At 35.1% G+C, this 16970-nt stretch overlaps 1 protein-coding gene across 1 annotated transcript; it reads left to right on the forward strand.

Moving 5' to 3' along the window:
• The first annotated feature begins 6519 nt into the window (after nucleotides 1-6519).
• HIS1-3 (histone H1-3) lies at nucleotides 6520-7370 on the forward strand. Its single transcript, XM_048101331.2, has 2 exons — nucleotides 6520-6742; nucleotides 6822-7370. Exons 1-2 carry the CDS (start codon nucleotides 6602-6604, stop codon nucleotides 7242-7244), a joined length of 564 nt encoding a protein of 187 aa, XP_047957288.1. The 5' UTR covers nucleotides 6520-6601; the 3' UTR covers nucleotides 7245-7370.
• The last annotated feature ends 9600 nt before the right edge of the window (nucleotides 7371-16970 follow it).

The raw sequence follows: 16970 nt of genomic DNA on the forward strand, positions 1-16970 counted from the left end.
TACCTTGACAAGCTGACAGATTGGCTAGGTAGAGGAAGGGAAAGGGCCTATTTGGAGGAGTGCAACCTATTGGATTGACCTTAATCTTGTGGGGATGGTTGCCTAAAAGTTGAAGCTAGCTCATGCATATGTGTTTATGTGTTTGTATGTTTTTCTTAAACTTTTTAAGTTTTTAATTGTGTCTAGGTCTAGGAGTCTGTCTAGAGTCCATGGAGTCGGTAAGGGGATAACCTTGCTTGAAATTCGCCTTATTCTTTTTCTTTTCTTTCTTGTCTTTATACTTGAGGACAAGTATGGTTTAAGTGTGAGCAGTTTGATAAGGCTAATTTCATGCATCGGTTATATGGTGAAAAGCATTACATTTTGCTTGGTCTAACACGGTTTATAAGCCAGGTGTGTGACAGAATCGCTAGATCAAGGAAGTGCTGGAGGAAACGATCTAGCGAAGGAATGAAGTAAAATGAGCAGAAGCTAAGGAGAAAAGAAAGAAGGCGTGAAGGAGGGAGTCAGTAGCTGCGGGCAACAAAGTCTATCTATACCTCGCTGGGCCCCACTCCAACGCCTATAAATAGAAGAGCATGCAACACAAAAATCATCACTTTTTTGCTCACTCTTAGCTCACACACATAACACACTTGGGAATGGGAGATCTGGGGTAGTTTGGGTTACGAAGGGGTTCATTTCTTTAGAAAGTTTCAGTTGCAACACCGTCCGCGTGTGGGCGAAGATACAATCTCTTTAAATCTCAGTTTGTTTGCACTTTTACGGTCGAACTTCACTTTTGGGAGTCGATTCGGTTGTCGATGCTACTGATTATCTATTCACTCTGTTTGTTTGCGTTTATCTGTGATCTGTTCAAGTTGATTTACATAGATCCTGCTGTTGAGAGTTTATTTTGACAAGTTATATGTCGATCTCTGTTTTTGCTGCGGTAGTACTCGATCTGGGAATTTTGTTGATAGATCTATGGTTTGTTGATTTATTGGAGGTTGTTGTTTAAATCTGAAGTTGTGAAACGTTGGAGTTTGTGTCAGGCGCTTGGATCCGGAGTGGATTTAGCGTCTGAGGTTGGATCCGAAGCGAGGAGGTTGAGTTGTGCATGGATTTTGAGTTTTCCGCTTGCTTTCTGTTTTAATTCGTCTAGCATCTGTAGATCTGTTTAGTTCTTAATTGTTACTCATTAAAATGGTTTAGATTCAGTCTGCTCTGTTCCGATTTGGTTCATGTGATTTTTATTCTGAGTTTTTACGCAATTTGGTTGAAGAAGATGATGTCGCTGTTCGTTAGTACCAGAGTTAGTTGTTTTGCCAGCTTTTCGTCCGTATTCTGCTTTTTCAGTCATGGTCCCCACGGTCAGTTTGTTTCCCAGGTCTAGGTAATTAGAGTAGTTTCTTAAATCTAGCGATAGATCGGGTAGTTTTTGAGCATGCTTGTTGTTTCGCCTAGATCTAGCTGTTAGCGTAGCAGTTTTTTTTTTAAATTCCCAAGTTAAGTTTATTTTCCTCAACCCAAGAAAAATGCGTGGCAGCAGCCAACCCCAAAAACAAGTCCAAATCCTTGAACATGATTATTACGCATCCATCTCTGTGGGATCGATCCCTACTTCCCTATACTAGGTTTAGTAAAGTGGTTGAGAGTTTTTGAAAGAGTGCTCTGTGTGTCCGACGACCAGGATTCTCCGACGACCAACGAGTTCCTAGACCGTGTGATCTAGAGGATTTGTTGGACCAAGGAAACCTGTTAAATTCCTTCTGTGCGCACCGTGAGATTCACCTCGTTTTCAAATGGCGCCGTTGCCGGGGAAGGATGACGTTTATTGTTATCGCGTTTAAGGATTTGGTGTAAATATTTTAATTTCTGTTATTTTCTTTCTCTTTGACAGTTTATGAACGCATGCTTTCATTCTGGAAGTTGGGCGAGCTCATCTGGGTCAAGGAGTGGCCAATACAAGTGGCGAGTCAAGGAATCTACATGTACCATCACCACCAGATCAGGATTGAGGACGGAGGATCCATTCCCGTTCGAGTCAGAGAGTGAAAAAGAGTGGAATTCGTCGACAGAGGAGAACCCGGAGTCGTCAACAGAACCAGAGCATTCCGAGACCGAGGAGGAGGAGGACCCGAATATGGCTCATCTGATAGATCCCGATCCGGAAATAGGGTCGCTCACCGCACATCTCGACGGTGAACCCGCTCATGCTATAGTCTCGAACCCACGACGGAGGGCGATTGATATCAAGACGAATGTACTCGGAGTTTTACCCACTTTCTCTGGGCGAAGGAATGAATGCCCTTATGAATTTTTGAACGAGTTCAGTAAACTATGCAGCATTCAAAAGCGACCCAACGAGGCAACAGAGGAGGACTACCGTCTTCGGGCAATTCCGTTTGCTCTCAAAGAGGAGGCGAACACTTGGCTGCTAAGGCTCTCACCGGACTCGATCAACACGTGGAAGGACTTTAAACTAGAGTTTTTGGATTACTTTTTTCCGTCCAACAAGACGAATGCCTTGAAGAAGGAGATTCAGGAGTGCAAGCAGGAATACGATGAGTATCTGAGTTCTTATTGGTCCCGTTTCATGGGGCTGCTGGATGTTTGTCCGAACCACAGGATGATAGAAGCGGAGACTTACTATCTGTTCTACTAAGGTGCAAACCCTGAATCAAAGGACTTGATGAACTCCTCGAGCGGGGGAAATTTTACCAAGAATAAAGCAAGTGAAGCTCGGGAAACCTTGGGAAGGCTGATCGAGGTGAAGAAGGCCTATGATAACCCGCGAAGCATATTGAGGAGAGGATCAGCCAATGCAGTAATGGAACAAGAAGATGGAAGATAGGATCGATAAACTGGAAAAAGCCTTGCTAAATACAATTGAGAAATGCAATCCGCATGCTCCAGTGGAAATTGAGAAACCCCCTGGTCAAGAGGAAAGGCAACTTCAACCGTATTACAGTCAGCCCTGCGAAGGGGAGTACCAAGCTCAAGCACATTCGATGGGAAGTTGTAATCCTGACGGAAGTTGGAACCAAGGAAGACAGAGGGATGCTCCATGGAGGACTCACCCAAACTTTAGGTGGACCGACCATGATCAAGGCCAGCCACCCCCACTTCAGCTCACGAATTACGCACATCCTCCGGAGAGGCAGTCCAACTGGTCAGGAAAAGGTCAAGAGGGACAATTGCAGCTGGGGTACAGGAATCAGGACCATACTAATTGGGGAAATAGGAATCAGAACAATCCAGGGAGCTCCTATGTGCCACCTCATCAGAGAAATAACCAAGGGAACTACCAGAATTCCCAACCAAATCATCAAGGGAATCAAGGGTCTGGTAGCCAGTACAACAACCATCAGGGAAATCAAGGGTCTAATAACCAATATAACAATCATCAAGGTAACTATCATCGGAATCAAGGTCAAGGACCGGATTCTGGTCAATTCAACTCCAGACCACAGAGGAGTTTGGATGACATGGTCCACGATCTAGTGAATTCACAGCAGTTCATGCAGAGTAACCTACACTCCAACAATGACGTGGTGCACAAGTTACAAGATGCTCAGTCTGAACATAAAGCCGCCATGGATATGATGGCAAAGCAACTGTCCCAGATTGCAGTCTCCTTGAATGAGATGCGAGAAAATGAAGGGAAACTTCCTGCCACCGTCAAACCGCCAGACCGAGCAAACATTAGTCAAATCACCTTGAGATCTGGGCGGGGTCATCGCCAGTGAACTGCGTCTCCACTGGGGTCGACGTGTGAGACGAAGCCGTCAAAAAATCAAGAGAGGGACGATAGACCGTGTTCCCCTCGGTGGCCCCTGCATCTCGGGATGCATACCGTGCTGCATCCCTCCCTGCCACATCATCCCCATCATCTGCTGCTGTATCTGCTGCTGCATCTGGGGCATACCTCCCCACCCCGGTGCTGACTGTCCGCCGATCCCCTGCCCCCGCCCGGCATCCCCCCCCTGCTTCCCCCCGGCGCTCCAGCCATCATTCCCATCAAATGCCCCCAAGGGACGTTAAACCCTGGGCCCATCTGGCCCCATCCAGATCCCACGGGTACCGTGGGCGTATGAGAGCCGCTCGTCGTGGACTGGACCCGTTGTTGTTGTCCATCGCTCGATGATGTTCTTGTACAGAAAGTTAGAGAGAGAGAAAACTCGTTAAAACAAGTGGTGCAAATGAAAATGAAACTAAAATCGCGTATATATAGGTTTTCAAAAAACGAAAATAGGCGCTGGCTGATCGCTGGCCGATCGGCACGCCACAATGGCGGCCAGCGCCCCTGAATCGGCTAGCCCACGCCTATTCTCTGGCCGACTGCAATGGTTCGGCTAGGCGATCGGCTAGCGACGCGAATCGGCTAGCCGGCATTGTGGATGCTCTTAGTGAGAAATTAAAAGAAATAAATTTTATAAAAGACAAAGGTTAGTTGAATATGCAAAGATTAGGTAGTAGGAATTTGAAGAAATTATGTATGCATATGCAAAGATTAGTTGGATGGACAAAGAAAAGCATAGCAAAAGTGAGTGAAATTTAGGAATAGGTAACATGCAATGTATTCATACTATATATAAGTAGCAATTAATTAATGATAAATAATGCATGTTTGGTATTCGGATAAACTCCTAATGAATCCAATTAGGAGTAGTATAAAGGATCCTCTTCAAAGCTTTCATTTACGCACACTGAAGAAAATAAAAGAAAAGGCATATGGAGTACCTAGGTGGGGGAACGAAGATGTTGGAAAATAAAAGAAAAGGCATATGAAGTACCTAGGTGGGGGAACGAAGATGTTGAAATTCGGTGTGATCTGTTGTTTCATACCTAGGTGGGGGAACGAAGATGTTGAAATTCGGTGTGATCTGTTGCAACAACAAGCAGAGAATAAGTTTCAAACGAATGAAACTGGAACTAGGACTCCAAAGTTGCATATATTAAGCTATTCATATAATCAACTTTATACTTTTATTCAAACTTGTAGGAAGTCACAAGCAAATAATAATCAAGACAAAACCATTTTCATGTACTTAAATAACAAGATATTAGTAGTATTTATTGGAAAAAGTAATTGTACAGTTGATATACATTCACTTAACTGTAGTTTTTCTTTTAAATAATGTTGCTGAATTTTTTAAAATTAGAAAAACAAGTCACAAATCTCATAAGTAAGAAGAAAGTTTGGGTGTACATACAGTGACAGTAGTGAACAAAATTGAAAGTTTGAAAACCGCGCACTCAAAAAATAGAGAAATTGCAGCGAGAGATTAGAGAAATTTTGAATACAAATTCAAATAACGAATTAAAGAAAAGAAGAATGAAATGCTACATGCTTACGTTGAAAAAAAAATTGAACTTGAATTCTAAAATTATCAAAATCATGCCATCGATGACTAATTACATAAATAAGAGTTCGTCATTAACTGTGCAAATAATTAGGAGTACTAATTTTTTGAACCATTTGCAAATTGGTAACTCATAATTTGATTTTGATGATCACGGTAAAATAAAGAACCCTGCATAAGTAAATAAAACGAAGACTACACTATGAATACCTCAATTAGAATAATGTCGTGTTATAAAACAGATATTGAAACGATGACGGCCACATCATCATATTCTTCCCACAGCCTAGTCAATGTTCTAGCCAAGCAACAACGTAACAATAGCCTAGCCAATGCCTTAGCCATCCCGAGAAAAACAACGTCAATAACAATAACAACGAAATGAATCGGAGAAAAAAAACATAGAACAAAATGGTAATAGGGTATTTTAGAAAAAATAAAAAAAATACAAACAAAATCAGCTAGCTGATTGTTCGCTCACGCCCTAACTGTAAGGCGTTGTTTTCTCGTTCTTTTAGCTAGCCTAACGCAATAGCGGTCTAACTGAACGCCCTAGCCGCACACCGGTTGGCTAGGGCGCCTCCTAATCCGCTATTATGGATGATTTTAGTTATATCGTCAAAAAATACACAAAAGAAACCAACGTGCAATTATAGAACCGATGAAAATTGAATTATAGTAATACTACTATCATAATAATTACTCGAGCTTACAAATACTCATTAGTTGACAAATGACAATATTAAAAACTAAACAAATAAAATTTGTTGATATGTAGTAGGAGTAGAATATATTGGAACACAAAAAGCCCAAGTCAGAACCATTTTTGATCATTTCTACCGACATTACAATCACAATTTCGTAACATTCAATCCCCATAACAATTCCCATTTCATTTTCATAAAACATGTAGCAAATTCTATGCCATAATTAAGAAAAAAAAACACACAACCAAAAAAATAAGTAAACCCCCACATTCTTTTCGGATAAGGAAGGCAACGCATCAATCCATTTCCCACCCCAATCAACGTCTCTCACAACTCCACGTGGACGCACAGATTTTCCCACGACTAAAATCCTCAATCCCCACCAGCACTTACTGACCAATCAGAGCTCACCGTTCTACCTCACGCGGATCGCGCTCCCCTATTTAAACGCAAAGCCACGCTTGCGTAGTTCATACATTCAAATCATTTTCAAAAATCCCCAAGTTTTTCAATCAATCAATCGAATTATATCGTGCTGAAATTGAGATGACGGTAGCCGAGCAAGTTAAGAAGCCTACGGCGGCGAAGCCGATCAAGGAGAAGAAAGCAACCAAGGCAGCGCCCAAGGCGAAGAAGGCCGTAGCTGCGAAATCCTCCAAAACCGCCTCTCATCCGCCTTATTTCGAGGTAATTTTTGTTTGATTACTTCAATTTCTCATCGCTGATTGCTTCAATTCCGATTAATTATGTTTTCAAAATTGCGCAGATGATTAAGGAGGCGCTGTTGGCTTTGAACGAGAGGAGCGGTTCGAGCCCTTACGCGATTGCGAAGTACATGGAGGACACGCACAAATCTGTTCTGCCGGCGAATTTCAGGAAGATTTTAGGGCTCCAACTCAAAAACTCTGCTGCGAAGGGGAAATTAAACAAAATCAAGGCCTCGTACAAGTTGTCCGACGCCGGAAAGAAGGCGGCGGCGACGAAGCCTGCTGTGAAGAAAGCCGCTGCACCTGCCGCTAAAAAATCGAAGGCGGCTGCTGCTGTGGGAACTAAGAGGAAGGCGGAGGCGGTGAAGAAGGTGGCGGCGAAGAAGCCTGTGAAGAAGGCGGCGACTCCGGTGAAGGCGAAGCAGCCTAAGAGCATAAAATCGCCTGCTGCTAAGAGGGCGAGGAGGGCTGTTGCTGTGTGAAGGGATTAAGGGTAGTTTGTGAAGTAGGTTTTGTAGATATTTGTTTGGAATCAAAGATATGGATGGTGTTTGGCAGTTTTATGGTTTGTATATTTTTGTTTTGAATGAATGCTTCTTTCATCTTCATGGAGTGACCTCTTTTTTTTTTTTTTTTTTTTTTTTTTTAGTTTACAGTATTTTTTAAATCTCCATCTGTTTATGCTGTTGTTTTTAATTTTCTATTGAACTTTCACACAAGTTATATTGTGCCATAAATTTTGAGAATGATGTATTTGTTTAAATCTAGAAACGTTGGATGATTATTTTCCAATCCAAATTAATTACTCCTTAAAAACTCTATATTGGGAATTATATCTTTCCTATAATGAGAGCTTATATCTTTTCTGCATAATCACTATTTTATATTTTTCACTTTTAATTTTTTTTCAATGATTTATAATAATAAGAAATAAAGACTAATGATTTATAATAATAAGAAATAAAGACTAATTCAATAAAAAGCAAATTTTATATATATCTTTTCTAATTATCACTATTTTATAGTATTTTTCACCTTTAATTTTATTTCAAGAATTTATAATAATATTAACTCAATAAAAAAATAATTTTTTTTTTAAAAAAGTCCTATATTTAAAAAGTCACAGAAAAAAAATAAAAAATATTATGATCAGAGCGAAGTAAAATATAGAGTTAGATAAAATGGTGTCGGATAAATGTGAATAGTTAGTGGAGAATGGTTAAATATAAGGTATAAATAATGAATAAAAATTAAAAAAATGGAAAGAAGAGGAGATCGGCTGAAGCTTGCGATCGGCGCAAGGGTGGAGGCGGTTGGGGGTGGAGACGGCCTCCCTCGCCACAATGGTTGAGAGGCGGGGGGGGGGGGGGGGGGGTCGAGCGTTAATGCTCTAATGTACTTATAGGATAGATATTCATATTTATATAATAAATATTTTTTATTTATATGGTAAATATGTTCAAAAATAAATAATTGTAGTTCTTTGGATTTTGTGATTTAATGCTTTGATTAATCCCATAAAAAAATCATTTAATAATATAGGTTATTAGTCTAATAATACTTAACTAATAATATATCCCCTCCATTCCACAGTAATAGAGACATTTCATTTTCTGCAATTGTTTTGAAAAAATGATATTAAATAGTTAAAGTGGAGAGAAAGTAAAGTAAGAGAGAAAATAATGGTTACCCTGTGAGAGGCGATGGGGGGGGGCTATCGCTCGACCCCCATGGTTAATGCTCTAATGTACTTATAGGATAGATATTCATATTTATATAATAAATATTTTTTATTTATATGGTAAATATGTTCAAAAATAAATAATTGTAGTTCTTTGGATTTTGTGATTTAATGCTTTGATTAATCCCACAAAAAAATCATTTAATAATATAGGTTATTAGTCTAATAATACTTTAACTAATAATATATCCCCTCCATTCCACAGTAATAGAGACATTTCATTTTCTGCAATTGTTTTGAAAAAATGATATTAAATAGTTAAAGTGGAGAGAAAGTAAAGTAAGAGAGAAAATAATGTAGAGAAGAGTCTTATATACAATATTCTCTTTCTTACTTTACTTTTTCTTCACTTTAACTATTTATAATTATTTTTTCAAAATGAGTGCACAAAATGAAATGTGTGGAACAGATGAAGTATTATTTTTGTAAATTAATATAGCCACAACTATTAAATTCAAAGGCGGTGATTTATGTTGTGTTTGATAATAAAGAGCCGTGAGGATCATAATACATCCCATAATACACCCCTATGTGTACATTTTAAATTAAGCTTGTTGTGCTTGTTAGTTACGTATTGTCATATACTCCATCTGTCTAATAATAGATGACACACTTGGGAATGACATGATTTTGTGTGAGATGTGAAGAGAGAAAATTGTACTCCCCCGTTCAATAGAAGTATGTCATATTTTTTTTTTCGTCCGTCCCATACAAATAGTCCATATCCTTTTATAGTATTCCTTTTTCTTCTTCTCTTTTACTTTATCACGATTTCAACTCTCTCTCTCTCCACAAATTATATATTTAAACCTGTGCTAACCCTAAAGGGTCTATTTCTATGAGACGGAGAGAATATATTATATTAATGTGAGATGGAGCTTTTTCCATATAAAAAAAGATGAATTTTTTTTTGGAAAAACTAAAAAGGAATGTATGAGATCTATTATGGCACAAAAGAGTATAATGAATTTCTCAAAAGACTAGATCATAAAAAGCTGAATGTGATAGAATGGTGATTTATTCAATTGTAATCACCCATTATTACATTTCCTAATTCTCATAGCGGGTTCTTATTATATAGAAAAGTCACCCAAGATTCATGGTATTCATCTCTTTATTTCCAAAGAGTATGAACAATAGCACGAGTTTTAATAACTAAATAGAAAAGTAAGAGAGAGAAATGATAGTGGAAAATAGAGGTGTCAAGTGGTTGGGCTAGCCCGACCGGCCCGATCCCGGTAAGGTCCGACGAGATTTAGGCCTTAGCCCAACCCAGACCCATGTCTGTGACGGGCTGGGCTAGGCCATGCCTGGGTTTTGGATTACATAATGGGCCTAGCCCGAGCCCAGTAGAAAAGTGGGCCGGGTCGGGCCAAGTTCAAAATTTTTATATATCTAAAGAAAATGGCACTATATGTACAAATAAAACAAATGACATTTATATAATTCAGGTTTGTGTTAAAATGACAACCCATTTTAAAGTGACACTGTGACACCACTTATACAACAATATTATAAACGCACTTATACAACAATATTATAAACGCTACACAACAATATTACAAACACTACACAACAATCTATAGATTGTTGTATAGTGTGTCGGATATTGTTGGATAAGAAAAATTGCTGGATAAAGCCAACAAATTGCTGGCCGTCTCTTTTAGATTTTTTTATATTTTTTGCCACGTGGTAGCTTATTATTCGTCTACGTGTACAAATGATTGGTTAGGAATGGTGGTATGATATTATTTTAAGGGGTGGTGCACCCGCCCCATATAATTCATATCCAAAGATTTACAAATTTGTGTATCATATATTTATACACACGCATAATTCCACGAATTTAGGAATTATTATATCTATAATTATGGAATAATATTTACTAGAGATAAAATCAATCAACATCTAATAAATAATTAATAATTGATATCTATAATCATACAAATCAAATGAAATTATGGAAATCAAATTTACCATTAATTTTAATTTTGATTGAGTATTTGAAATTAATTGAATATTTTTGCATAATATTATTAATAAAATCTATAATTATCTAATACTCCATATTAGAAATGGATATGTATGAAATAATTTCCAATCTCCATTTTATATATATACACGTAAGCTTAGGCATAATACATACATATATATACGCAATGCATACACCTAAAGAACTAATCCATCACTATATTTATGAAACTATTTATATAAAAGAATAACAACTAATCTATCTCTATATGCAAATCAAAGTAATTATAACACAATTAATTCTAGGATATAAGAATACTATTTTTAAAAGAGAAAAATAGTTAACAATTAATCTCTATAATTATCAAAATTAAATTTATTATTCCATTCGTCTCTGAATATTTGTCTCATTTAATTTTTTCTGTAACCGTTTTGAGAAAATGAAAATAAATAGTTGAAGTGGAGAAAGTGTAAAGTAAGAGAGAATAATATAGACAAGACACTATTCTCTCTCTTTTTTTATGGTAAAGCACTATTTTTTTTTGTTTTACCCTTTCTCCACTTTAACTATTTATTATTAATTTTTCAAAATGAGTGCAGAAAATGAAATGTGACAAATTTTCAGGGACGGGGGAGTCTAAATTTTGATTTGGATTGATTAACTAAATTCATCTATTGATAAATAGTACTCCATCCGTCCCACTTTAGGAGTCCTAATTGAGTTCGACACGTGCTTTAAAAAATGTAAAAGAAAGTTGGTGAAAAAAGATAGTGAAATGTGGGTACTATTTTTTTATATTAGTTTTATAATAAAATGAGAGTGGAAAAAAGTTAGTGAAATGTGAGGCCTAATACAATTTATGAAATATTCCAACCGGAACTCCTAAAATGGGACACTCAAAAATAGTAAATCGGGACTCCTAAAGTAGGACGTAGAGAGTAAAATAAAAGAATATTGATGATTTATGTACAAGCATAAAATAAATTTATCGAAAGAATTAAGAACATAGTAATACTAAGTACATAAATGAGGTTTTGCTAAGCTTGAGCTCGGGCCGGTCCTGGGCCTGGGATCCGGGCCGGTCCTGGGTTTGTGCAAAGGCCCAATTAGAGCCGGATTAATCTACTCAGCTCAGCCAAGACCCATTTTATTTCGTTGGTAGTCCCGGCCCATTTGACATCTCTAGTGGAAATAATGTTAGGGGTGAGTGGGTCCACACTATTGTAACGGTGTAAGTTGTTAATGGTAATGATATAAGTTGTAAATAAAATGATGTGTAGGGGTAGTATGTTATTTGGATTTTACGAAACTAGAAAGTTCATACTTTTCAGGGACGGAAGAAAAGGAAAATAATTCATACTCTTTGGGAACGGAGGGACTATATGTTTTTAGAGCGTCTTCGACCATTTCGCTATTTTGGATTGTTCACGATTTATAGAACCATTTACTTTATTTCATTTTTAGTATACGAACCTCACATTCTATCAATTTTTTTACACTCACAATTCAATATAAAACTAATACTTTAGAAAAGTCCCACATTCACTCACTTTTATCATTTACAATTTTTTTTTCGAAGTTAAACAATTTCTTAAAATCTGTGGTGGATGAAAAAGGTTTTTTTAAATGCAGGACATAGCACTAATCAATCCAAAAAATTTATTCTACCGTAACACAAATATCTATAGGTACTCTCGATTTATAAGGCAAAAATAATAAATTAGACTTTCTTCGTCCAGTATAAGCGAGACGTTTCCTTGTTTTTCATCTAATTTAGAAAAATGATTATAAATAATAAAGTGTTGATAAAACTGGGACTAAGGAAGTAATATATATAATTAAATAGATATCAAGATTAAATATTTCAAAACACTATTTCTATAAAGACAATCAATCAAATTTTTTATACTCTTATATCTAAGGCATAAAAATACGTGGTTCGGGACAATAAATCAACATTTTTCTTTGATTGGTCATTGAAATAGTTATGGAATTATGTATATATGAACCCATGTATATTCATTGGGCTCAAGTCCATATCTAACTATTTGTAGATCGCATATAGTGATATGAACTAAATTGATTTTATATTTATAATATTTATTATTATTTGCGGTTAAACATTGAAATAAGATAATGATTTTCTAAATCAAAAAATAAACATAATCTATTACATAACTAATTAAACGAATTATTCTACTGTTACGGAAATCATTTATATATGGATTATATTAATTCAATCATGGAATATATTTTTCAAAATAAAAAATCTAGTTTTATTTATTCTCTATGCTAAAATCTTATTTCTCAAACTATGTACACCTTTTTATATTAAATTTCATATAATATTTTAAAGAAAAAAAAAGTTGTTATAATATTTTCATTATATTTATAGTCATTTTAGTGATGTTAGATGAAATTACAAAAAGTTAGCAACAATTACAAGAAGTTAATTTACTTAGAAATAATTATAATTGTAATAAATTTAAATATATCATTTATTCTTATTATTTTATTAATTACGAATTTATTTAGATAACAATAATATAATTATTTAATTTATGAATCATTAATCTAAAAGTATATATAATTAGTAACATTATTTTATTATTAATTAATAAATAATTAAAAAAGTTTTGCTGTAATTTTAAAATTATAAACTATATACCAATATATTCAATTGCAATAATAATAAATAATTATAATCATAATCATATATATTACTATACTAGTATTTATGATTGTAATTACTCCGGTCTCTATTAAATGTCCAATATTTGATCTGTGCAGAATTTAGGAAATTATTTAATTTTGTAAAGTAGATGAAAAAAGTTAAATATGGACTCCACTTTTATATATTAGTTCTATAATAATTGTGAATAGAATGCAGAGTCCATGTACTAAAAATAATAGAAGTGAGATGAGATATTTATTAGAAATCAATAAAGAAATATGAAACATTTAATGTGAACAGGAAATTATTAATAAAATATAAAAAAAGTTTCAAATTTGATTTCAATTTACGGTATAAGTTTAAAACTCTGACAACTTTTATTGATTTTCAAACACATGATAATTAATACTCCCTCCGTCCCCGATTAAGAGTCACACTTTTCCATTTCGGTCCGTCCCCAATTAAGAGTCACACTTCATTTTTACCATAAATAGTAAGTAGGTCCCACATTCCACTAACTCAATTCACTCACATTTTATTATCAAACCAATATCAAAAAATGGGTCTCATATTCCACTAACTTTTTCAACCAACTTTTCTTTACATTTCTTAAAACCCGTGCCCGGTCAAAGTGTGACTCCTAATGAGGGACGGAGGAAGTATGTAAGAAATCATATTACAAAAAATAATAATTATTTTTATGACAACAAATCGCCCCATAAAAATTTACTGGCCATGATTTAGAGCATTTACCGTTCAGAATAAGATTAATTGGTTGTTACACTCTAATTCACTTTATTTTTCTCGAGCCGCATTGGAATCGATAAAGTGAGTAAAATGAGGAGAGATTTATTTAAAAAACTGCCGAAAAAGATTACTAAAATTATTTTGGGAAGCCTTCCGATTAGAAGTATTATAATGTGCAAGTGTGTTTGTAAAATTATGGTGCGATATGATAGAAGAGGATGACTTTGCAACCACGTATACTCCGAAACCAGGCTTATCATTTGCTACTAACGATAGATGTTGCACAGTCTGTGATGGTGAGGTATTCGACCCATTTTTCCGATTCATGATTTATAAACATAGAAATGGTGATCTCTATCCTGCTGTAATTGATTCAATTAATGGTTTGCTTTTGATTTTGTTGCGAAATGATCGTGCTTATATTCTTTCCGTATGCAATCCAATTACTCGTGAATATGTTGTGCTTCCTCCTGTTCCTAGTCAACTTACGGAAAAATATAATTACATATTTGGATTTGGAATCAGCAAATTAAGCTGTAAATGTAAGATTTTATGTGAGGATGGATATGGTGGAATTTATATATGCGATCTAGGAGGAGGGTTGTCACCCTCATGGAGAATCATTTTACAATTAGCACCGGGCAGACATACAAGGTTCATGGATACTACATTTTTTAACGGAAATCTTCATTGGTTGACGCTGAATTACGAGAGCAATCACATGATTTGTTGTTTTGATCTTGAAATTGAGCTGTTTACCCGTTTTTCTCTTCCTCCTCGTGTTTATCATGATGAGGAAGATGGACTTCGTGAATATCGGCTCTATGTTTTCGATGGTCAGCTATGTGTATATGATATTGTAAATTCTAACTGTATGGTTCAATGGAAGATGAACGTCTATGGAGATGGTAATTCTTGGGTTAAGGGAAGTACGTGGCGCAAACCTGTACGACTCGAGGATTTACATTTAGATCTCAAAGTTCGGTCAAAGAGTTTCTCCGCAATGAACATGTCTGAGACGTTATTCTTATACTCCAAAAGCACAAGAACTGCTAAGGCTTATGATAATCTTCAACGATCTACCTATTCCAATGTCGTTATTTATACACCAAGCTTTTATTCTCTCAAGGCTATGGGGGTTCACAACATTCAATTATTAAAATTTAAATCATCTAAGTTTTTCGAAGGGTCTACGCTCCAAAGCGCTTGATATATTGTACGATATGAGACACTATTTTATTCCATAATGTGTAATTTGTTTATTTTATTGAGTCGAGTATAATCTCCTTAATGGATGGATGTGATTGAAATATAGTTTTGGCCTTAATTTATAATCTATCTGTATATATTAAAGGTGGGTGGCCTTTAATGTAAATCTTTATGTTTTGGATTGTATTGTAAAATTTAGATATTTTGATTGGCCTATCCAAAAATTAATTCAATTACTGTTACAATTCACCGATTATAAACATTATTTAATTCAATTCAATCTCATACACTAATTATATTTCATCCGTAGAAATAGAATAGATGGTTATACTAATTTAGAGTGCTAAATGTGGCATGCAAGTTTTCTTCATAAAGGTTTATAAAGATTTGGCAGTTACATATTTTTAATAATTTTGATTTAAATAATAAGCACTACATATCAACCATGAAATTGGGGTTACACAAATTAGAGATTAACTTTGTAACTGCCACGTTATTACACATTATTAGAAACTGTATTAATAAAAATTTAGTTTATGTAAATTTTAAAACACTATAATTGGGCTTACTAAATGTATGCTTACTGCTTATTAATTGTGTCTGTAATTGCAATGGTTGTAAAATGGTTGTCGAACTTCTTGTCAAAATATAGAAAACTACTTGCAAATCACCACAACTTTTATTTTGAATTTGTTGGACGAAATCTAGCTGCTCGACGAGTATTCGCATATTTAGCTGTAGACATTATGCCTTTTGAAGTCAAGTTATTTTTGTCACTAACCACGTTGAGATTTAGAACATAATCAAACATAATATAATTAATTATTATTATAAGCAGTGGCGGAGCCAGAAATTTCATAATGGGGGTCCAAAATTAAACATGAAAAAAATTACATTAATTAAATTATAAAGTTCAAAATATAAAGTTAAATGCCATCACATCACAACATTTGTCTTCTATTCTTCATCTTGTGAAATTGTTGCATAATAGTTTCATTGGTAACTTTAACAAACACATCCTTTTTCATATAAGGAACTAAGCAATCATTCAACTGATGAAGAATCAACGGAAGAAAATTTCTTGAAATAACGATCCATATACCTACGAAAATAGTCAACACTGATTAAGTTTGCAAAATATAAATCATACACAAAAAAGGATAAAGTTCATCTTATGCTTCACAACTAAAAGAATAAAGAGTAAACAAAATATACAATATGCTCAAATCTAAAATGTTGCTGTCACAAATCAAATAGTGTAAAGTAATACATACACATCAAATTAAAAATAAGGGTTAAAGAATTTCAACACAGAACAGCCGTAGCCATTGAATTACATAAGCTATCTTCTTTCATCCCATATGAATTTTATGTGTGCCAATTCAAAATCTAGAATATGATTATTTAGGTTTCAATTTACATAACTATTGCAGCCAAACAAAAAAACAACATATGTAGAAAAATAAATTGAATCATATTTGAGTTTTAAAATATACCTATTTTTATATAACTAGATTTCAGATTACACTGCAGAAGGAGTAGAACGGCGGCAGAAGGAGAAAACTAATTAAGAGGAAATGATTTATGGAGTACTCCATCCGTCCACCATAGGAGTCTCATTTATGGACGGCATGAGTTTTAAGAAATGTTAAGAAAATTGGGGGAAAAAAGTTAGTGGAATAAGAGTCCAACTTGTATATATTAGTTTTAAATGGAAAAAAGTTAGTGGAAAGTGAGACCCTATTACTAGGTAAAAGTGAACCGAGATTTCTATTCGCGGACGGACTAAAATAGAAAAACGGGACTCCTATTCGTGGAAGAAGGAAGTATAATTTTGCTATAATCTATCTTTAATATTATATATA

The sequence above is a fragment of the Salvia hispanica genome, chromosome 2 (genome assembly GCF_029641045.1).
Source record: "Salvia hispanica isolate PSC_SH4W2 chromosome 2, Shi_PSC_v1, whole genome shotgun sequence".
In the NCBI taxonomy this organism is placed as follows: domain Eukaryota; kingdom Viridiplantae; phylum Streptophyta; class Magnoliopsida; order Lamiales; family Lamiaceae; genus Salvia; species Salvia hispanica.